General features: G+C 38.9%; 1 protein-coding gene across 1 annotated transcript in view; it reads left to right on the top strand.

Annotated features, from left to right (window-relative positions):
* Window positions 1-7,204: 7,204 nt before the first annotated feature.
* Window positions 7,205-25,021, top strand: part of uacab (uveal autoantigen with coiled-coil domains and ankyrin repeats b) — a 49,036-nt gene continuing 31,219 nt past the window's right edge. Inside the window, exon 1 of the mRNA XM_086106445.1 lies at window positions 7,205-7,411. Coding sequence (XP_085962571.1) covers window positions 7,364-7,411 — 48 coding nt within the window. The 5' untranslated portion in view covers window positions 7,205-7,363. The remainder of the gene's footprint in view (window positions 7,412-25,021) is intronic.

Below are 25,021 nucleotides of genomic sequence, written 5' to 3' on the forward strand. Positions count from 1 at the left end.
CAGTGTATTCTATTTGTATGTCTGGAATGAAAGTTCCAATCGTTCAAATTGTACAGTGATTGTGACTAGTCAGAAAGACTTTGTTGATATCGACAAAGTTATTTGGGATTGTCAAAGTTAGCTTTTCAACTTTTAACTCCCCTTGCAGTATCTCTGTCCGTCAACTGTGTCGCCATCTCAATCCAATTGGACGAGGCCAACCTTCGCCACAGAGCATAGGCTCTGTTCAAGCTCCTGAGAGGGAATTTTCCCTTGCCTCCGTTGCCAACCGCTTGCTCATGTGAGGTACTTGAAATCACTTAATTTGCAGTAAATGTGCAATGAGCTATGCCACAGTTTTTTTTTTTGTATGAAATTCATGTTTTGTTGGCTGTTCCTTGAATAAAACAAGTTGGGGTGCAACAGTGAGACAATTTCATTTTAAGATACATTTTATTTTGTTTTCAATTTCAAAGGGTTTGGTGAATGCATGCACGAAAGTTGCGGAGTTCAATTCTATGGGCTTACGACGAACTGAATCTGAATAATATGTTTTTGAATTGGAATTGCTAAACTTCATTGAGTGCCTTGAAAAAGTGATTCGGAATGACTGAGATTTATTTGCATTGTTTATTTTGAGTCTTTACGTTTAAAAAATGAAGTGGAATTGTACAATTTGAATTCCTCACTGAAAATTCCATTCTGTTTATTTTTTCACATTGTGTTTTACAAATACAAATTCAAATCTTTTCCACACCGATTCCGTTCGTACTTAAGGCTGAGCAAATAATTGCAGAACTAAGATCTCCTCTTTGTCCAATCAGCATCTTCCTTTTCAGCGCGTGATACAAGCTCTCCGAAGGGAAGAAAGTGATCTTTGTGGTCCAAGCCATCGGACCAGCGAGGGATCAAGAGGTGCCTCCTTTAAAATTTAGGAAAGGACAGTGTATATTTGGCAATGTATCAAAAGGAAGCTCCGTCGTCAGTATGTCTCGATTTCCGTTTTTTTCTTCCCAAACCATAACGCCCAAGCAGCACTAAATTCCATTTCTAAGCGTTACTGACACCCAGCGGTAAAAACAACGCACAGCAGGTACCGACAGACAAATTGTTATTTAAACAGCGGTTTCACAACAGCTGCAGCTGCATACCTGTCAACTCATACGGTTTAGCCATAGTTCATACGGATTTTGTGGTGAATCTTACGTCTATGGCCGTATCATACGGATTCTGAAAATTTGGTGAAAAAAGTAACGCAGGAATACAACTCTGAACACAGTAATGCCACTAAGTAGAATGATGATTAGACATTAACCAGACATTGTATTATGGAGATCTACAATAAATATCATTGAAAATTTCGTGGGGGTTTTTTCTGCCGTTATTTTGACATATAAAATCCTTTGGTATGTTATAAGGATTTTTTTCTCTTTATAAGGAATTTTTTGGTAGTTTATACTGGTTGGCGCTCCGAAAAGTTGACAGGTATGCAGCTGTAACAAAGCACTTTACACAACAGTTAACATAATCATAAAATAACAAAATATGGTAATATAACAGGGCGGCCCGGTAGTCCAGTGGTTAGCACGTCGGCTTCACAGTGCAGAGGTACCGGGTTCGATTCCAGCTCCGGCCTCCCTGTGTGGAGTTTGCATGTTCTCCCCGGGCCTGCGTGGGTTTTCTCCGGGTACTCCGGTTTCCTCCCACATTCCAAAAAAACATGCATGGCAGGCTGATTGGACACTCTAAATTGTCCCTAGGTGTGAGTGTGGGCGTGGATGGTTGTTCGTCTCTGTGTGCCCTGCGATTGGCTGGCAACTGATTCAGGGTGTCCCCCGCCTACTGCCCGAAGACGGCTGGGATAGGCTCCAGCACCCCCCGCGACCCTAGTGAGGATCAAGCGGTTCGGAAAATGGATGGATGGATGGATGGTAATATAACAAAACACATAAGACATGGATGGTCATGCAACCATAACCATATACCAGCATACAGCTTGTTGTTTGAGGCAGTTCTAGATGAAAGGGGAGAGAATCTAAGAGTCCTTTCACCAGTCAATCAGGACGTCATGTCTGTTTCAAGCTACGTTTGAAAGTAAACAAGAAGCTGTAGCGTTCATTGACGAAAAAAAAAATCATACATTTGCTTTAAAATAAAACTGCAGGAAAAAAATGCATGTATGCAAGTGTATTGTTTATGCCTTGTTATGGTAAATTGTTACCAATTCAGCATGTTTGCCAAATTTTAGTGAAATAAATTCCAGCTCTCTTCAGGTTGTATATTTAGATATTTCTTGATATTGCTTCAAAGTGAGAGTCAATGGAAGGATGTTTCCAAGTAGGTCAAAGAAGTAGTATTGTTTGGACAGGCAACAGGTGTTGGCAAAGAATTTCCTTTTTTTTATGTCCTCAAATTGATACTTTTGGAAGCAGCAGGGGTTGAGCCATTTTCTTCCAAAGTGGCAGGGAAACATTGTTCCAGATTAAGACAACATTTATAAGCAAGTAATCGTCCTTTCGCATTCAGCTGCTCCTCTCTGCAGTAGGCAAAGAACTAAATAACTAAACTGTAAAACTCCAGTTGAGATAAAACACAATAATAGTGGAGCATAAATAGCAATAATAGTAAATGGCCAAGAGGACCACTGAACACACAAAAAAAAAAAAAAAAAATCAGTCTAACCTCGTTCTTGCTGGCAAGTTTATTGCACACAAAAGTGGAAAGGTTTTGAGCCATTTTTGAAATAAAAAATCCATCCATTTTCTGATCAGCTTATCCTCACAAGGGGTGCATTGGGTGCTTGACCCTATCCCAGCAGTCTTTGGGCAGTTGGCGGGGTACGCCCTGAGCTAATCATACTATTAATCTCATTTTCACAAAAAGTATTTAAAAAAAAAAATTAAATAAAGCAGGTAAATCTTTAACCTACGGTGACGCGTAAACTGCGTCACCGGAAGTTGTTAGCGCTCAGCAGTCTGCAATTGCAGCTTGTGATCAGAGCTGTTGCGCAATATCTTTTATTGTTATCATTATAATAATAATAATATAATAATAGATTTTATTTATAAGCGCCTTTCAAGACACCCAAGGACACTTAACAATAACAAAAAACACAAAATAATACGGGTTGAGCAGCGGCAGCCAAAACGCGCCAGCGTTCACTCAACCATTATTCTTATTCAGAGTTTGTTTCGTGTACGATTCACCGAGGGCACGGGCAAAGAATAGGAATCTAGAGTGCCGAGGGACGCACTTTAAAACGGTACGGGTGAGCTACGATAGTTATCAGGTTGCAAAAGTGCGTCGCATGCCTCCGTGTCAGGCTGTTGCTCATCATGGCGTGCGTGTGTATGTGCGTGTGCGTGCGTGTACATGGTAACGGGTCGATCGCGGGAGGTTGGTTGATCGAAAAGTCGATCTTCGGTTCAAAAAGTTTGGGCACCCCTGACATAGACAAACAACTATCCTTACAACATCACATTAACCTGCCATGCATGTTTTTGGAATGGTGGGGTGTACTCTGAGAAAACCCACTAATTGTTAATTCGGCTTTGCTGCTGAATCCGCACTGCTTCCCAGCGCTCTGCTTGATTTTTTATAACGACATGTCCAATTGTTACTTCTGACTCTGTCTTTGGCTGAAGGATACAGTTGACATGAGCCTGCACCATGTGGTCTTTATTTACCTTAAAGCAAACAAAAGATGCAACCAAACCCTTCTTGTTAAACTGGGGGAAAAAGTATGTAGTCAGCCGTCAATTGTGCCAGTTTTCCCACTGACAAAGTGGATTTTTCATCGGATGTGTACCTCAACTATGAGAGATAAAATGAGGGGGGGGGGGAATCTAGAAAATGACATTGTCTGATTTTTAAATAATTTATTTGCAAATGATGGTGGTGATAAGTATTCGGTCACCTACCTACAAGCAAGATTTCAGGCTCTCACAGTCTTGTAACTTCTTGAATAGGCTCCTCTGTCCTCTTGTTACCTGTATTCATGACACTTGTTTGAACTTGTTTATCAGTATAAAAGATGCCTGTCCACAACCTCAAACAGTCACACTCTAAACTTCATTATGGCCAAAACCAGAGAGCTATCAAAAATTATAGACCTGCGCCAGGCTGGGAAGACCGAACCTGCAAAAATAGGTTAGCAGCTTGGTGTGAAGAAATCAACTGTGGGAGCAATTATTCAAAAATGGAAGACATACCAGATTAGCTGATAGTCTCCCTCAATCATTTTTGCGGATTTGGAATGATATGCAGGACAAACATAGTTCTTGAGTAATACAAAGCGTTTTGAGTGAGGACCTTTTTTTTATGTATAAAATGAATTTTTTTTTTCAAATAATGTTGGTTTTCCTTTCAGCATTTTTAGCAGTGCTGTGCTTGAATGGTATTTTTTATGCATGGAAGCGCTTTGCAGTGGAAATAAGAACATCACATTATGTGGTTATATTTTGATTGTTCAAACGCTGTGCCGTTGAAGGTTGGCTCTTTTATACAGGTATTGCAACATATGAAAAATGAAATATGTTCAAATACAGGACTATGACATACATCATCTCAATAAAAAGCAAACATGCACGTGCAGTATTTTTGACTATTTTAAATGGCATTTTGGTCATACATCTGGTTAGGGAGGGCGACATGGGGGTTGAGTGGTGAGCGCATTCCTTCTCACAGTGCAGTTTGATTCCGGATCTTGTCCTCCTGTGTGGAATTTGCATGCTCCCCTGCTGCCTGTGTGGCTTTTCTCCGGGTACCCCAGTTTCCTCCCACATTCCCAAAACCTGCATGGCAGGTTAATGGAACACGCTAAATTGTCTCTGGGTGTGAGTGGTTATTCCTGGTTAAATGTGTGCCCTACGATTGGAGTTTAGGAACATTTTACTTCAGTGTTCAGCTTGTCCAAAGCATTGTTAAAACCTAGAACATAGGTGTCAAACTCAGGTCCTGGAGGGCCGCTGTCCTGCATGTTTTCCAAGTCTCCCTGTTGCAACACACCTGATTCAAATGATCAGATCATCAGCAAGCTCTGCGCAAGCCTGACATTGAACCTGTTTATTTGAATCAGGTGTGTTGCAACAGGGAGACTTGGAAAACATGCAGGGCAGCGGCCCTCCAGGACCTGAGTTTGACACCTATCACCTAGAAGGATAGAGGTGAGCCATCATCAATGCAAAATAAACTCTAATCATCATCATAGACTGTTGTTCAATTCACCAGCACTCATTTTTTTTCAAATTGCAAAAAAGAAAAAAAATAAACATTTCCACAGGATGTTTGATGTAATAAACAAACAAATCAATCTTATATTGGCATCAAGTCTGCACTGACCAAAAGTTTCAGATTTTTCTGCACATTGTGGTTATTCTGTAAACGTTTGAGACAAGGGACAACACAATATAGGCAACGTGAGTGTCAGGGCTCTGGCCGGAATCACAATGTCGGGCTATTGAGTCTGTGATTTACTCAGTCCAAAAACGAGGGCCAAGTCATTGTTACTCTGCAACACAAATCCTTCGCTTCTAGCTTTATTTCCATGGTAACACTGTTGCCATGGGCTCACTGACACATTTCACAGCTGGCAGCATGTGGTGGGACAAAAAAAAAATCAAAATCCGTCTGGACACAACGACTGATTAAGGTCAGTATGCACGCATTGCTTGCACATTACATTTGATACGCTTGATTTTGTTAAGGACTGTGCTTGGATATACGACAATTGGTTACCAGCATAAACTAATCATGGATATTGATCACAAAGGCAGCAAGACAGAATATCCGTTATGTCTGCTAAATCAGGTGATCTGTATTTGAATCAGCAGTGGAGTTTATATGTGCTTCCAGTCCATGTGTGAATTTTCCTCCGACATCACTAAAATTATTTTAGTGTTTATTTATTTTTAATTATTATTTAATTATTTTTCAATGAACCAAAGCAGCATATTTTACTAAAATATGCTGCTTTGGTTCATTGATTTTGACAGTTTTACTTGACCATTATTATGAAGAAGACATGCTACATTTTCTCCTGCACATTGAACTAAATTCTCCATGTTACTTGTATTTTTATCTACAGGTATTTATTATTGCTTGCAAATGTTATTTTGGTTCATCAGAGACGTTTGTCACAAGTCTGTTTCACCGATCCAATGCAACTACCAGGAATGTTTGACTGCATTTGACCAATCAAACGGAGCCAGCTAGTCACATGAGCACACACAAAGAAGCAAAATGAAACATGGCGGGAAACTACAGTATTTCTACATGACAGATAATCTGCTGATCAACCATGACCCAAGTGAGGAGAAGGCAGCAAAATGGATAGAAAATGATAAAGAATTCTCAGCCTCTATTTGCAAAATGTAATGCTCTGTGGACTAAAACCAGCAGATCAACTACAGCACGTGAATGCAAACTGGGATTTATGCACATTTAAAAGGAGCACAGTGAGAGAGCTAGCAGCAATATATGTATGCACAGCACTGAAGATCAAGAGCACAGCACTGAAGATCAAGATCTAAGTTTGCAGAACTCAATGTTTTTTTGGTAATCAACCAGTTAACAGTATTGTTGACCGATGTGGGTGAATCCACTTGTCCATCTGAAATATAATAAAATGTATGTAAAAATCTGTGGTTCCCCTATTTTGCTATTTTATGTGAGTAAACAAGTTAATTCAAGACTCTTTTATTATGGCTGAAATTGCTCTAGTTCGTGTTATTTAATAAAACATATTGATTTAAAGTTACATTTTTATTTATGTTTTTGTATTTGACATTCATGCACCAAGAAATAAATAATTTTGTAGTTTTGTTGCCGAATATTTACTCTTGCCAAAGTAATTATTTAGAGGACTCCTTTTTGTTCTTTTCATCTGAGTCACTCGAAATGAACAAAAATCTTGAGGAAAATGAGGCTACTCTGCCCACCTCCTCTCAACCTCATGTTGTCTGTTGTGACACCATACAAATCGTAAAATAACAAATTGATTCATTATATTAAATTCGTACTGATATATTTAGAAATGTTTTGTGTTTTTTTCAGGTGTTTCGGTTTCAGGTAAGATAAACGTCACCCCTCCTTGTCCCAGGATGTCTCCAACTTCTCCCGTCGATACTACAAGGAAGTCCCGCCTTATAACGCCGTCGATTGGATAAAAGATAAACCATCCCGCTAATACTTGCTTCTGATTGGCTACAGCGGCTCCTTCTCCTCTGTGATCAGGCTTTGCGGTTAGGAGTCAGGTGGAACTCACCCCGTAGAACAACAGGACTAAAACTTCATATTAGTCCACGGGAAGTTGTTTTTCTTCTACTCATGACCTGTTGATGGTTTTATCAGAGAAAGAAGGAAATTGACAAACCATCAATTCGAAATGAAGAGTCTGAAATACCGGCTGAAAAAGCACGAAGTTAACATCACTGTAAGTGGATTTATGTTGTTTCTGACGACTGCGACTGCGTTTGTGATAGCTGATTTAGCTTTAGCTGTGTGGTCGTGAACGACGTTCATCACAAGTGTAGTTTGACCTCTTCTCAGCCATCACGTCTTGTTCCTACTTTGTTCTCCGGTTGAAAACTATAGTAAACCTGTGGAGCACCTGTGGATGTTTGGAGCCTCGCTGTGTACGTTTCCAACTGCCACCTCAAAATATACACCCAAACTTGACTGACCGGTGCTTTCTATTTCTAAGTGCCTGTTTTGTTTTGTTTTGTTTTGTTTTCACCGGGAACACGCTAGCCCGATTTATATGCGCGTTCTGAAGCTTTAATTCTCACAATGTCCTGCTGTGCGGGCCAGATTCAAGGTATTTTCCGACAGGAGGGTGCGTCTGTCCGATACTACAGTAATACAGTACATTAGAAATGACTTGCATTCTAAATCATATGTTGAATAAATCCTGACCTGACAAGAATGTTGTTGAACAATGTGGCCAAGATGACATCATACAATTATTTGTTGATCTTAGTGTTCAAAACTGAAAGGCATCAAAGCCTTTCATTAAATTTTCCACGCTCTACACATGATAGAAAACCATGTTGCATTTGTATTTAATGCGTTTTTTATTTATTAAAAAAAAAACGAGGGATCGACATTGAAACCTCCAACACAGAAGTCAAAGTTGCCCCAGAAGTGGTTGGTAGAAAAATCAAAGAAAACAAAACATGGGTTGTGTTACATTAAAAAAGAATACTGTGAGACTTCACGTCAATGAGCAAGACTGTAGACCAGGGATGTCAATATTTTAGGCCTCAGCGGACTGTTTATAACAATGAAACCGCACTTGTATAATCGTTTTGGTATATATTTTTCTTTTAAGTCATTTTTCACTTCACTTTAATTACAGTAAAGTCAGAAAATGTAAAACCAGCTGCTATGTTTTGTGTAGACAAGAACACATTCATTAACATTTTAAATAAAACATCAACAGACTAAATATATTTCTTTTTTCGGAAAGTGTGACATGAATACCTACATTTTAGTAAATAAAGGATACAGAGCAATACAACAGTAACCATCTGATCGGTGAGATATATGCGTCAAAAACAATAACAGCAGTTAATAATGGAATTTGTGATTGCTTTGCCGCCATATGAAAACCTGAAAGAGGCTGTTTGAATGTCACTACAAGTTGACGTTATGCCATTATGATATCGCTAACCATAAAATATGCTAGCTAGGAGCTAAGCTGCATTGCCTTCGTTTCCAAACTAGGTGAGTGGCTTGAGCAGGTTTGGACAAATGGCAGTAGCCCTTACATTATATGTTTACAAAATTTGCTTGGAGACGTTATCAGCTCACGACCTTGTGAAGAAAAGCGGTTCAGATGGTGGATGGATGGACAGACGTTATCAGCCTTGAAAGAGTTCAACCGAAGTCGCCACAAGAGCCTTGATCTAAAAAAATACACAAACAGGGATTTTCTTTTTTTCCACAACAACCCTTGACAGTTTGAAGTGAATAAAGAGTTACTAAATTTGTTGAGTGGATTTTACTAAATGGCGGCCAGGCCTTCCTGTGTGTGGAGTTTGCATGTTCTGCGTGGGTTTTCTCCGGGTAGTCTGGTTTCCTCTCACATTCCAAAAACATGCATGGCAGGCTGATTGAACACTCTAAATTGTCCCTCGGTGTGAGTGTGAGTGCGGATGGTTGTTTGTTTCTGTGTGCCCTGCGATTGGCTGGCAACCGGTTCAGGGTGTCCCCCGCCTACTGCCCGAAGACAGCTGGGATAGGCTCCAGCACCCACCGCGACTCTTGTGAGGATAAGCGGATCGGTAAATGAATAGATTGATTTGACTAAACTTAATGGTGTTACAAACGCGTATGAAGACTTCATTGGTTAATCAACTATGACAGATGCCAGCTATATGGTGTTGACTGAAATTGAGGTCATAGTGCTCCGAGGTTGAGTTTGCAAATATCACCTCCGATCATTCTGCTTCATTCTTATTCCATACATCCAGTACTAATCAGAATACCCTGTTTAGGCTAGTGGGGCTAAATAGAATTTATTGAAAATACAGTATATATTTTTGTTTGACTTGCCCTTTAAAACTGAGCAACCTATTAGTTCCCTTTTTAATACAATCAACAGTTTTTATTTCTCAATTCACATGATACATACTGCATAACAGCCAACTGTTTTATTGTCCGCAGTAAGGGTGGACAATATATATCTTCATCATGATTGTCATCACTGTTGCTTTCACAATGTGCAAAATTATATTATCGAGTATTCATTCTGCATTGAAAAGGAAAGATGAATGAGTCCATTGATGACTGCAAAGTTTGAGGAAGTGTTGAAATCCTCAATCAGTGTGCATAGACTGCAAAAGACGAGGAAGTGATAAACTTTTATTCTGTGAATCAGCGGGCAGGATCCAGTCACATGACTCTGATACGAGCAGAGCAAACGTGTTTCAAATGTGACAACGGCTATGCAGCTTTTTTAATGCAGTGTGAACAGTACAATTCCATTTTTTTTTCCAAATCCGACCTTTTGCCCAGGCCACTGATGAATGATGGACTGGCAACATTTTGTAAATTGCCTACCTCTGCAAATAAACCTGCCTTAGCGATGGGCCCCTTGTAAGTAATCTACCAGCCATCCTCTTGGATCAGGGTTAAAAAATTCATCAATCTAATTTACAATAATGTTTTCAAACAATGTCTGAAACGGTGAATGTTTAGCTTACAACGTTTTTTGGAAAAGGTTAACATACAGGAATGCCTTGAAATAGCATTTCTAAAGCACTGCGTAATATTGCATTAAAATTTGTTTAGACAAACATTTATGTTCACAGTGCGAGCCTTGTGAGGATAAGCGGTTCGGATAATGAATGGATGGATGAATGGATGTTAGAAGATCTTGGCCTTAATGTGAGGTGCAGGTTGTTTTCATGCCAAAGCGGAAAAACAAATGCTGATAAACACCAGCCAAATTCAAGATGTATGACTTCATTAGGCTGTATTTAATTTGAAACAAGTGGTTTCATTTATTGATGATTGTTTTTTTTTCTTTGTCTTTTTTTTTTTAACTAAATAGTGACTGTAACATAAGTGTTCACTAGTGATAATTCATTTGGAGCTTTGCTTACATTTGACACGATGATAAATTCTCTTGCAACATCCGAGGTGTAAAGAATGTTGTGTTGGCTATAAAATGTGTAGTTGGGTGACAGTCTGTGTTTTTAGGATTATTGTCTGGCTCCACGGGGGCCAACCATGAGGTCATCTCCGGGTTTACCCGTTTGTTTTCCCATGGTGTGTAGGCCGTGTTTGGAGCTTTTTTTTTTTTACACCAGCCATTTAGACGTGCGTTTTAACATTCTAATCATGAATCTTGTCATGTGCGGATTCTTGTACGCACTAACGAAAACTTGAGAGTGCACCACTGCTCATGGTTGTCGGTATGTGAGAGGGCCTAAGCTTATTGACCCACGGCAGATAATATCAGCGTTGCCAATACGCACGCACACACTGATGCCCATATACCGTATGTATGTAGAGCATTAGGCATGCTCAGCAACAGCAGCAGGAACAGTGCACCCATTTTCTGCTGATGAGCAGCAAACTGTTTTGACTTATCTCAGACTAAGCCTTGTCAAGCTGTGCTCTGGGTGTTGTTTTTCTGTCTTGGTGGATTAAATATACAGGAAAAGGGTGTTCGCTTTATTTCCACCCGACCTTTTTGACAGGTTTGGGCCCTGCCCATACTTGACACGGGCAAGTCTTTGTTGCGCTCCGTGAAGGCATGAGAAAGAAAGTGGTGTTCAATTTTCGATACTTTCTCATCGATTGTGTTCTGCCATTGTAGTCTATAACATGTTATTTGGCATCGGGATCTAGTGTGTTGTGCAAACGTAACATGTATAAAACTGTGCATGTTAGGAGAAAACAAAGTAATGGCATCCTATCCCATGTGCAACATTAAGCCTCTCTCTTTTCAGAAAAAAAACCCCCAAAACGTTTTGCTACCACTGTCTCAAAATGGAAATAAATAGCAAATCAATTTACAGGCCCTATTGTGCATTTTTCCCCCACTAATAAAATGAACCACTGATCTTTGTATTCCTTGTGGAGTTGAGTTTTATTGCCGGAATACTTACTTTACCAGATAGCTTCTCTAATAACTTGGCAGTGTTGGTATATTATTATGTTTCTTAAAACAGTGTGGAGACTTCTCTTAAATGTTAGTTGTTCGTCACAGGTCCCTTGTTTTGAGTTAGACGGGTTTGTACATGCTTGTTCTCAACTGACTTTTTATCTGGTGTCACAGGAATGTCGTAACATAAGAATTAAGGGCTCTCCCTCCTCATCGCCAATGTCTTCCTATGCTGTTTATTTTTGATAAATGCTTATTCCGCCTGTATGAGCATCTTCATAAATTGGGTATCGATTCATGTTTGGGTCTCTTAAAAAAATCTATTCTTGGCATACTCAAATGTTCTTTTTTTTTGTCCAATAAGAAAAGCTCAAATGTGATTGCCTTTTCTTTACCTGAAATTTAAAGATGAATCATTATTATGGTTTCCCTGAGAAGCTTGGCTGAGACTAGGTCATTACATGTTAATTTAACCATGCCCAGTATGCGACGAGTGGCTCTTGATTTCGCGCTTCATATATTTTCTGATGAATTATGTTGCCAGATTACAGGAGGACGTCACAGTTGTAGTTGCATCAAAAAATATTGTGTTATCCACAACATACCCCAGGTTTTGTGTATCTTCCATGCACTTTATACTTATTCTGTGGTGTCTGTTGCATGTTTAAGCGCCACCATAGTGACCAAATGCTCCTCCTAAAGGGAGTGGATTAGCGTTTGTTTTCCAGCATTTTATTAATCTACTAATTTCAATGAATTGTCTGGCCCTATTTTATAGCCTTATGAATGAATGGTGGTGGACTTGGGACATAACCGTTGCATATATATCTTTGCTTCACAGAGATAATTTACATGCCATTTTTGACTGGTGCGATTTGTATACCCAGAGCAAGGTATAGTCAGAAAAATATGGGACTAATAATCAGTCGTGGTTTGGCCCTGAAAAAAAAAATCCTATTGGTCTATCACTATTGAAGATTTATGTGGATTTTAGGTCATTGCTATTTTTCCATAATCTTTTAAGGCCTAAAAGGTGTTAGTTGTATAATCCATTCGGGATAAAGGCAGCTAATAGCTATTCTTTTAGTATTACGGTAGCTTTTGTACAGGTTTAACAATAGTATTCTATTCTTCTCACAGCAGCTGTTCATGAGCAAGATTTATGGCCATCTTGACAGACTGAACAGTTCTATCCACCTTTGCCCAACACCATTATTATGGCTTTATTGCATCTTTAGCGTCTCTTTTTGGACACTGGGCAAAGTTCACACGGCTCGGCCAAATGAAAACCTGATATTCCCCCGGCTGTGTGAACAATTATTCATTGATTTTGAAAACTTGGTCTTTATTCATCTGCTAAAGTCAACTACAGTACTCAAACACGGCGTGTGATGTGTGTGCAGATACAGTCAAACCTCGGTTTTCGAACGTCTCTGTTCTCGACCAAATCGGTTTTCGACCAGAAATTTCGAGTTTTTTATGCCTCGGATGTTGACCGAATTTCGGTTCTCGAACAAACTGAGCGCACTTGGATGCGTCACTTGACTCCTCTCGCCTTCCTTACATGAGGAAGTGACGCTTCTTCGGGTAGACGAGGAAGTGACACTTCCTAGTGTAGCGTTCCAATGTGCACAGACGTGTTCAATAAAGATTATTATTTTATTTTTTTAAAGAGCGTGGTTTCAGTTTTCGAACAGCCTTCTGGAACGGATTATGGTCGAAAACCAAGGTATGACTGTATTTCAACTTGGGCTTTTGCGTAAGAACGTGTAAATCCAAGCACAACTACCTCATGCCGATATACATTCCTGCTCGTTAAACACTTTATTCTTAAACACTGTTCTTTTTGTCAAGTACCAAATGACCTTGTAAATATGTGAAATTCAAGCTTCTTGCATTTTCTTCCCCACTTTGATGCCTTGCAGCTTTGCACACATTGAAGCTTTGAATACGCATTACTAGATACTAGAACTATATGATGGTATATATCACGATGACGACGTATCGTGTCAACTTTCGACCATCATATTGATCGTCATTTTTCACTTGCAGCAAACAATAAGGTCAGAGGAAGCTTGATTTGGTGGGCCAAAGCGGTCACTTCACACAATATTACACCACACAGCTGCCACCAGGTGGCAGACTGAACAACAGTATAGGAGAGTGAATCATATACATGGTCTTCCTAAATTACAAACGTATGGTGCAAAATTAAATCAAATAGTCAATGACAATAAATAACAAGATGGATGAATGCACATATCGAATACTACTACTTTCGGAAAAAGAAACTAAAAACAACAAACCAGTAATTATTACGATACAATACATTGCTATTTACGGTATATCGCACTTTCACAACAGCTGCGGGTGAAACAAAGCACTTTCCAGAGCATTAACATAAAATAAAATATGGTAATGTAAGACACGGACAGTCATGCAATCGTAACCACTTTTTATTACTATTTACAAAAACAAAAACAAAAAAAACCCCTCAAGGCATGCTGGGCACTGCTTCAAATTACACAAGCATAGCACTTTACATTTTGAGCCTCATCAAAACACAATGAAAAACAAATCTGAGAATCACAGATTTTGAAGTTTATCCTAAACGACGACGTGTAAGTGAGTTTTTATTGCCGTGCGTTTTACTGTAATTTTCAATGATTTTAACTTTATTCACTTACGTCCTGTAGAACGCGGCACTAGCTTAAAAGCAGCATCCACTCGACACGACCGAAGAAACATGTTCGCTTCGCCGTTTTCATTCATCAGATTCGAAACGAAGACGTGTAAGTGACTTTTTATTGGCGTGCGTTTTACTGTAATTGCGAACGATTTTAACTTTATTCACTTACGTTGTGTAGATCATGGCATTGAAACGTAGAAGAACTGTAATGACTGGAGCGGAGCGAGTGAAATGCATCCGTTTGAGCGAGGCTGGACACAAAGTTAAAAAGATCCAGCAGACACTTGGAGTCGGAAAGACGCAAATCTACGAAACTTTAAAAAACAAGGCATCGATTCAACTCCTGATGACAAGCAACCATCCAGCAAGGAAGCAATGCAAATGACAACAAAAATCCTTCAGTATGCACAAGAATTACCAGACATCGGTTATCAACGGGACAGTTACTTGCAACTAGCAAGAAAACTGTATGACACGCAGGCAAACATTGTCATAAACCAAAGAATGCATCCAACAAAACAATCCAAAATACACATTTTTTTCCCCAAGACAGAAAAAAATAAACATTAAAATACTGTACGTATTTTACTGTTTTGATTTTTTTTGGATACACCTGTATTGCAGTTTTTGTTATATAAACAGTTTTTGGACAGTATATTTTTGTATTTTATTGATTGTGTTGTTACACGTGCCTTTTGTCAACATACTTGCAGGTTCGTAAAGGACATGTACCATGCTCATTTCTCAAATGAGGAATTTCTGTTATCAGGACAAATTGGACAGCGCAAACACGAGTCCGTACTAGAGACTATTTACTGTATATATCAGTGTTGTGTCCAAGGACCGGCAACCCGAGGCCAAGGCCAAGGCCAAGGCCAAGGACTTGGAAAATTTTCCGGGGCAAGGCCAAGGCCAAGGACTTGAGAAATTTTCCGAGGCCAAGGCCAAGGACCAAGGACTGATTTTGAAACTAAGCCTAGCCGAGGACATGTATAAAACAATGCTATCATACCACTTGGCAGGTCTTCATGATTTGCAACACCCCTCCATCATAACCCTTTGCACTCCCTAACGCTTGAATGAAGTGTTTTTATTCAAAGAGTAGAACAGTCAGGGTACGTGTTATTTATACTGAGAAAAAAAATAAAATCATATGGTATAAATTTATGAATTAATGTTTTAGTGCAGTAGTTTCTTAATATGAAGTAAATCAACACTCAACAGGCATGACGTGGCACGGAACATAAGTTGAGAAATGACTTTGCATAGAAGTCAATCACTGACTGCAGAAAAAGCGGTAATCTCTCAGTGATAATTTTACAGTTTACCGGAAGCGAGTCCCAGGGACTCGCTGATCAGAAAAGTACGAGTGCCATTATGGATTGAGAGAGTCCCAAATTTCGAATTCTGAAAGGGTCTACTTATTCAATTGCATATGATAATAACATAAACAACAACATATACATACAATGATAAACAAATGCTGCAAAAATTTAAATAATTCAGGAACAGGCCTGAGGATTTCGGAAATTCATGGTAACCGTTTTTTGGTTCCGTCGGATTACCCAATGGGAAACCACGATTACAAATGTTAAGTTCCGTAAACGTTCATCATGGGAACCCATTTTTCTATTTTGACTGATATTGATAATCAAGAATTCCGAAACTCAAAAGTATAATGTTTCAAGGGTCAATGTTTGAAAACGATGCATTAACAATGAACATTCCATCAGCAGCTGTGTACTCCAGGTTTATTCCAAAAAATAAATGGATCAAAAACTGGTGTACTCATGTGGCATCATCAGAGTATTTTTTCCAATCTCACACTGCAAAGATTAATTGACTGGTAATCATTAATACAGGTAAGTATTGATGTGGCTTGACATCCTCTTCCCAAGACGATGCATGTGTAATCTACGATCAATTTGATGAAAGAATTTAACACACGTCATCATGAGTTCTACCAACAGTTAACATTAGCATTACTACACCTTGTGACGAATGTTTTATTCATAAAGTTACCATGCTACAACCAGCAAATTATAGAATAACCAATACTGTTTCATAATATTTTTCACAGCGATTAGCCTACAAATCTAATGACCAATTTGCCTCGTAATCGTGCCTCGCGTCGTATTTCGCTCTCGCGTTCTGTGCATACGTCACAGGTGAGTTTAGTGATACGCCCTTTGGACGATTCATACGAAAAATTAGACAAGCATTCCCATTTCTTAAATATCGTAATTAGTAGACCTTGGTGAGTTTTTTTCGCCGCCATCTCAAACTTTCATCCGCGCGATTCCTCAGTTTGCGGACTAAAATAACAACCCGCATGCGCACATAACGTCATCTGTTGTGTCCCCCCCCACCCCCCCAAACACTGAAAACAAAACAAAACGAAAGTAAATTAGAAGAAACACACTCACACACCACATCACATCACAAACACACGTACAGGACGGAAACGACATGCTACCGGTCACGATTGTTACTGTGAAATCCTCAGGCTTGCCGTAGTTTTTTTGTTTGTTTGTTTGTTTTGCCTGAAAAATTTCCTTGCGTCCCAAAAACGCACATTGTTTGGAACTGTGCGTCCCGTGGGAAAATTATGCGTCTAGAACGCGGGACGCAGAGGTAACGAGATGGCTGAATCTCTAACCATTCTCTGAGTACTACTATTATTACTACTACCACTAATACTACATTAATTTAATACCTTCAACTTCACAATAATAATAATAAATAATTAAATCAACCATGATTTTTAAACTATGTATTATCAATATTCATTATTCCAAACATGAGAAAGCATTCAGCAAACATAACTGGAATCGAGCAAAAGGACTCCAAATCCCAACGGCCAAACCCGGAAGTGAAGTGCGACATTATTGACTCCAGCTGTAACGCAAATTACTTGGTTCAAACAAATTCTAGTGCGACCGCACAAACGTGACGACTGTGCAAAAATAACTAAATAAAAGACACCACTGTTACAGAAAGGCTTACACGCTATTTAAACTGCCGATCGCGAACGCAACAAACCGTGATTGAAACTAACTGTGATGCCGCTCTTTACACGTTCCGCTAACTGTCACCTGTCAGTGGCAGACCCGCCCCTTTTAAAGCGACAGAGTTAATCCATCAATATGGGTTTCCTTCGATGGAATTTGTTCGATTCCTTCGCGATTTTTGCAGTCCTTATGCAAGGGATTCGAGGCTCTAATCCCTCATTGTGTCCGAGGACCGGCAATCCGAGGCCAAGGCCAAGGCCAAGGACTTGACTCCCGAGGCCAAGGCCAAGGACCAAGGACTTGACTACGAGGCCAAGGCCAAGGACCAAGGACCGAGGCCTTGGTCCTCGAGGCCAAGGACCGGCTCGAGGAACACATCTCTGGTATATATATATATATATGTATACACACACACACACACACACACAAGGCTCTTTGCAATTGTGAGTAGTGATTATCTTTGTGATTAATCCGAACAGGACTTTTGCAAACAGCTGCATTTATTTGAGGAAAATAACATTAACCCCTACTCGGAACAGGGAGTCGCCGCTTAGAATTGAAGTGGATTTACATGGGACAGGAGATGTGAGCCATTCTTTCATTCATTTGGTTTCCGATCCGCTTATCATCACAGGGGTCGCTGGGGGTGCTTGAGCCTATCCCAGCCGTCTTCGGGCAGTAGGCGGGGGACACCCTGAACCGGTTGCCAACCAATCGCAGGGCACACAGAGATGAACAACCATCCGCGCTCACACTAGATGTGAGCTAATCTCTCTTTTTCGTCAATGGACGCTACAGCTTCTTGATTGCTTTCAAACTTAGCTTGTAGCACGCGCGTGCACAGTTTGAGCATGATGTCTCTGATTCATGGTGAAAGGACACTTTGACATTCTCCTCTTTCATCTATAACTGCTTTATGTATGCAGGAAAAGTGGTTAAGAGTGCATGACTGTCTGTGTCTTATGTTATTTATGTGTTGTGTTATATTATTCCGTTATTCTATGTTAACTATTCTGTAAGCGCTATATAAAGAAATATATGTTGTATTGTATGACACAGACCAACATAGTAACTGAATCATAATTTGTGAATTTTCTTCAATGTCGCTTTGAAGCAATGCCCTTTCTTTGAATGCATTTTTTAAAATTTAAAATCTGATGAATATATTAAATGATAAAAACACTGATTAACTGATTATTTAAGTAAAATCTGTAGTTGTAGCTCTAAAATTGAACATTTTACACCGAATCTACTTGATCGTGCTATGCTTATGGATGATCGAATTGGCAGCATAAACCCCTGAGTAGAACATTCCTTGTTATTGCGCTTGTTTTATTGTCCATTTAGCTCATACAATCATCCCTGTTGGGCCTCACATTCTCCAGCCCTGATGCATTTCATTTGCACTCTACATGCCCAGACAGCTGCATGGTTCTAACTGCCTAGGTATATGTCACTGCTCATGGATTGAATAGTGTCTGCCTAAAATACTTTGCATGGCAACTCTGAAATGAAAATGCATTTCACATTAGCACTAAACCACTAAGGACTTAGGGAATTGGAGTTCAGCCAGCCAGCAGTCACCATTATTCTCAACAGTTTGATTGATTTGTTCTTGTAGGAACAAGTACATACATACTGATGCAGGACCAGCACAATACTTGAGGAAAAGCCCCCCCCACCCAAAATCAACTGCATGAAAAGAAACCAGCTCTCACTGTCTTACTGAAAATGTTTCATGGAACCAAAACGTTTCAGTTTTTGAATGTTATTTTCATGTCTCCGATACAGCCAAAGAATTGGGATCTCACCGCCAAAATATATTGCACCAATAAATCAGCATGTCACAGTGATTTTCAACAGCATGCAGCTATGTTAATGCAATACATCATTGGTTTCAGTGATGATAGAATGTACCAACTGGTGATTACAGTCTAATTTGGGTCTCGTCACAAACCAAATGTCATGATATGTGCTTAGAGCAGTGGTTCTCAATTATTTTCTGTCCTGCCCCCCCAAGGAAGAGGAAAACATCTCGTGCCCCCCCCCGCACGGCTATAAATAGTATCATTTGTCTATAAAATTGTTATAAGTACACCTTTGCATAACACTGTATCCTTATTAACGTATAAGAGAATCAAAAAGAAAGATATATGGACCAAAGAATAGCTTTAGTAACGAACAGAAAAGATTTAAAGTGCATCTGAAATTCAAAAATAACATTGAATCCTTAATTTAACAATAAATATTTTTTGACTGACCATGTCAAACCATACGATACTGAAAAATAAAATGACAAACTCAATAACTAATAATCTCGGGATCGAATGGCTTATAGTCAATATCTTCATGGACTTCCAACCCTTTGAAGATATTGACTATAAGCCATTCGATCCCGAGAACAATTTGGACCCAGACAACAACTTCTTCCAGAACAAACAAAGGGTAACAAACTCTGACTATTACCTGGATGAACAATTCAACACTAATATAAAATTGGAAAATGCACTTTCAGTAATACACTTAAACAGTAGAAGTCTCTATAAAAACTTCACAAAAATCAAAGAATACCTGACTAAATTCAATAAATTCAAAATAATTGCCATATCAGAAACTTGGCTTGATGAAGATAAAACAACTGAAATGGAAATAGAAGGTTATGAAATGTTTGCAACTAATAGGGAAAACAAAAAAGGAGGGGGGGTTGCAATATATGTAGACAAAGCACTTAAATGCAGTAAAATCGAGAGATTGACAAACACAATAGAAAACCTAATGGAATGTCTAACCATTGAAATACATAATAAAAAGGCATCAAATATCATCATAAGTTGCATCTATAGGACACCAGGATCATGTATTGACACATTCAATAAAAAACTAACAGATATGCTCAGTTACAACAACGATAAGAAAACACGAATAATATGTGGTGACTTTAACATTGACTTATTAAACCCAAATGGACACAAAAAAACAACCGACTTCATAAATACTATGTACAGCAACAGCTTTTTCCCAGTAATCCTGAAACCTAGCAGAATAACAGTTGACACGGCCACATTAATAGATAACATATTTATAAATAAGATTGACCATAAAATGGAAAGTGGACTTCTCATTAATGACATAAGTGACCACCTACCTGTTTTTGCAGTTTTTCATAATTATTTTGATAGAAAAGCCAAGTCAACAACTCGCATAACAGAAATAAGACTAAGAACCCAACGCTCCACCGACGCCTTTAAGCAAGACCTAGAAAAACAAAACTGGACCGAGGTCTATTCAAACGAAGACCCAAATACAGCGTTTGAAGTATTTCAGTCTACCATAATCTCCTTATATGATAAACATTTTCCATTAACTAAAGTCTCCAAAAAGTATAAAGACCCAAGTAAGCCATGGATAACGAAAGGCATAGAAAACGCATGTAAAAAGAAAAACAATTTATATAAATTGTTTTTAAAATTGAGAACTGAAGAAGCAGAAAAAAAATATAAGACCTATAAAAATAAACTAGTAAATATTATAAGAACCAGTAAAAGAGATCATTATCATGCACTATTAGAGCAGAATAAAAGTAACACACAAGAAATATGGAAGATACTTAACCAAGTAATCAGAAATAGTCCTAAAAAAATGGATTATCCAGAGTATTTTATCAAAGGCAAAAATACTATTTTGGAAAAAACTGCAGAAATAGCAACTGAATTTAATGAGTATTTTGTCAACATCGGCAGTAACCTAGCAAAACAAATTCCTGATCCAACAAACTTGTTTGAAATAGATAGATATGTAGAAAAAAACTCCTCCACGATGTTCCTTACTGCTGTAAAACAAGAAGAAGTATCAAATATTATAAAAACTTTTAAAAATAAAAAGTCAACTGATTGCTTTAATATTGACATGACAATAATAAAGCAGATTATAGAATATGTAGTGCGACCTTTCACGCACATATGCAACCTGTCATTCAAAGCTGGTATCTTTCCATCAAAAATGAAAATTGCTAAAGTTATTCCAATCTATAAAAGTGGAGAAAGACATCGGTTTACAAATTATAGACCAATATCACTACTACCACAATTTTCAAAAATATTAGAAAAACTATTTTCTCGCAGACTTGATAGCTTTATACAAAAGCATGCGCTGTTAAGTGAGAATCAATATGGCTTCAGGGAAAAGCGGACCACCTCAATGGCAGTTATGGAGTTTGTGGAAGCAATAGCCACTAATATAGACAACAAAGAATTTACTGTTGGGGTTTTCCTAGATCTAAAAAAAGCTTTTGACACAATAGATCACAGTATATTATTGAAAAAACTAGAACGATATGGCATTAGAGGTGTAGCTTATAAATGGATAAAAAGTTATTTAGAAAACAGATATCAGTACGTGCAACTCAACAATAAAAAAACTAATCAACTAAAAATCACTCACGGAGTTCCTCAGGGGTCAGTGCTTGGTCCAAAACTATTCATCTTATATATAAATGATATCTGCAAGGTCTCAAAACAATTTAAATGTGTCCTATTTGCTGATGATACAACTTTCTACTGTTCTGGAATAAATCTGAAACAGCTCCTGACAACCGTAGAAAACGAATTAAACAAATTAAAAAACTGGTTCGACAGAAATAAATTGTCACTTAACCTGAAAAAATCGAAGTTAATTGTTTTTGGCACAAGACCAATCAAACACCAAGCTAAAATTATGGTAAACTCAATTGAGATAGAAAGAGCGTATGAAACCAAGTTTCTCGGATTAGTAATAGACTCAAAACTATGTTGGAAGCCACATATCGATAACGTAAAAAGAAAAATAGCCAAAACCGTAGGGATCCTCTACAAAACCAAGGAAGTGCTAAATAAGAGATCTTTGTACACATTGTACACTTCATTATTATTACCATATATGACCTACTGTGTGGAAATATGGGGAAATGCCTGCAAAACAAACACACTCCCTATTCTCAACCTACAAAAAAAAGCAATTCGAATTATTAATAGATCAAAATATACGGAACCCACAAATCCACTATTTATCAAATTAAATACGATGAAATTTTATGACCTGGTTGACTTTAAAATCGCCCAATTAATGTACAAAGCACACAATAACCTGCTCTGCCAAAACATTCAGAAGTTTTTCGAAATTCGAGAAAGCAGCTATGATTTAAGAGGTACCAACTTATTCAAAAAACTCAAAACAAGAACAAACATCAAGCAAAGAAGTGTATCTATCAAAGGTGTTAATCTGTGGAATAATCTCGAAACGGACCTGAAAATGAGTAAATCGCTTGCTGAGTTAAAAAACAAATTCAAAAAAATAGTACAAACAACCTACATCAATCAGAGTTAAAATGATAAATTCAAAACATTAAATATAATGATAAATCAGAACTAAGTTGATAAATAGAGAAAGGTATATAAATATCCATTATGAATTTAAGAGAAAATTGACACAAGAGTGTCAGGGTGTGGAAGTATATAATCCCGATACAAACCAAAAGTTGTAAAAATATCACGGTTAAGGGTAAAGTATGAGCCTTAATGGAGACTTCTTTCTTCTTACTTTTCTGATTGATATAAAAATGATTTATTAGATACAATCACATAACGGGGTAGGACTAGATAAGTTTTTTACTTCTTCCTACTCCCTTGAACATAACTGTGTTGAATGAAGATTGATTTCTTTCTTTTTACTTTTTTTAATCTACCTTATTTTCTGTCAAATTATTACTGTATATATGTTTTATGTTCAATAAACAAACAAACAAACAAACAATAATGCATTCAAACTAATCACCAACATTATCTCAGGAGCACAATATTTAAAAAAAACTTTAACCAGCAAAACAAAAATATATAAAATAATCTGTGCTTTTTTTTTTATAAATCAAAGATGATGTCTGGATTAATGCTACAATGAGCACATTTTGCAATGCACAGCTTTTCGAAGCGAGGTTTGAAGCAGGACACAGCAACTCTCGGCTCCGGCTCAATGTGTAGCCAGGACCTGTATTACAGTATTGGTTTACTGAAGTAGCAGTCACAAAGCGGCATGATTGTTGGCAATATTCGGCACTTTTTCGCTGAAAAAAAACTCAAGCAGCTTATCAGCGTGATTGGGGTGTAATGTCTTTAAGTGACGCCTTAATTTATTTGGCTTCATGCTGTCCGCTACCAACATTTTTAGACAAAGTAAGCACCTTGATCTTCCGTTGTCTGCCACCGCAGGCACATTGAAGCCAAGCTCTACATACGCCTCCGTCATATTTCCTCCCTGAGAATGCTCCCTGCGCAAACTCTGCCAATGAGAGAACCACTGCCCTCTAACGTAGTGGAGGTGCAACTGCAAGTTATTTTAGGACAGTAAAAAAATAAAAAAGCATGTTCCCCGAGGTCAAACGTGCCCCCCGCCCCTGATGGAGCCTCACGCCCACCTAGGGGGCGCGCCCCACTATTTGAGAAACACTGGCTTCGAGTAATTTGAAACCTTATTGTCATCTGCATACTGGCCTCTAATGCCCATTATTTTATTGAAGAAATACATTTTTTTCAAATTAGTCCCAATAGTGTTCTGAATTGTTGCAATAGTAATATAAACACCACTTTAATATCACGAGTAATAGCACCCCTCATTTATTATACGACTAACTGAATCCCACATGAGCAAGTACTAGGCCAGGGGTGGCCAACCAGTCGGAGACGAAGAGCCAATTTTTTTACTGTGTTACTGCAAAGAGCCACATAATACCCTTCCTCGCGTGTGCACACACACACACACACACACACACACTTTTTTGGCCAAAGATCGACATTTGTAGCGACCAACTTCTCACGAACGACCCGATCGCGCACGTGCAAGCATACACACACACACGCGCGCACTCGTGCACATATGCACACACACTACGATGAGCAACAGTGGGAACAGGCCGAAAATGAATGAAAGCTAAAGATACAAACAAACACCCCCCCATCCATTTCCTCCTCCCACCCTTGCGGTCAACTTGGGACCAGTTCGCTGGATCCCGGTCGATTCTGATCGACGTATTGGGCACCCCTGCCTTAAAATAAGAGGTAATTTGCTGACTAGCTTAGCGCTTAGCGCCGTTGTTTGCGCGTGAGCGGTGATGCAGTCATCTGATTGGTTTCCATCTATGTCAATCAAGTAACGGTGCGATGATAGGCTGACGTCGTATGTTCTGTGTAGTTAGCGCGTTTTTTTGCACGGCATCGCCACTGCCGAGGCGTTTTCGACGCTTGTTGTGTGAAAGCCCGAGAGGCGCATTGAACCAGCCAAAGAGCCGCGGGCTGGCCACCCCTGTACTAGGCGATTGAGGCAAGCAAAAAATCCTGCTTCGGAAGAAGCCTCAAGCTGACCCCAAGGCTCAATGTGGGGTGGCCGTCTGATGTTAAATTATTCTTTTTTTCACAAAGATAATTTGCACAGCTTTAAAATGTAGAATTGTGGACAATTCAGTTAACGGAGTTATGTTCTAAGTAATATGCAGTAAGTGGTGGCGGGGCTCGCTGTAGCCATGGTCTCTTTGCTCCTCGTAGACATCTTTTAGCAGCATAATCCAAAACTCAGAAGACACTGACGAATATACGCAGGCTCTGCCTCACACGGAGTGGTGTTTCCAAGCCAAAACACACACAACGACAACAAAAACAGGACCGAGTCTGTCGTCAAAAGTCACAAGAGGCCATTGTGCCTGTT

This window comes from Hippocampus guttulatus, chromosome 3 (assembly GCF_054856545.1).
Source record: "Hippocampus guttulatus isolate MCC_2025c chromosome 3, RoL_Hgut_1.0, whole genome shotgun sequence".
NCBI lineage: Eukaryota > Metazoa > Chordata > Actinopteri > Syngnathiformes > Syngnathidae > Hippocampus > Hippocampus guttulatus.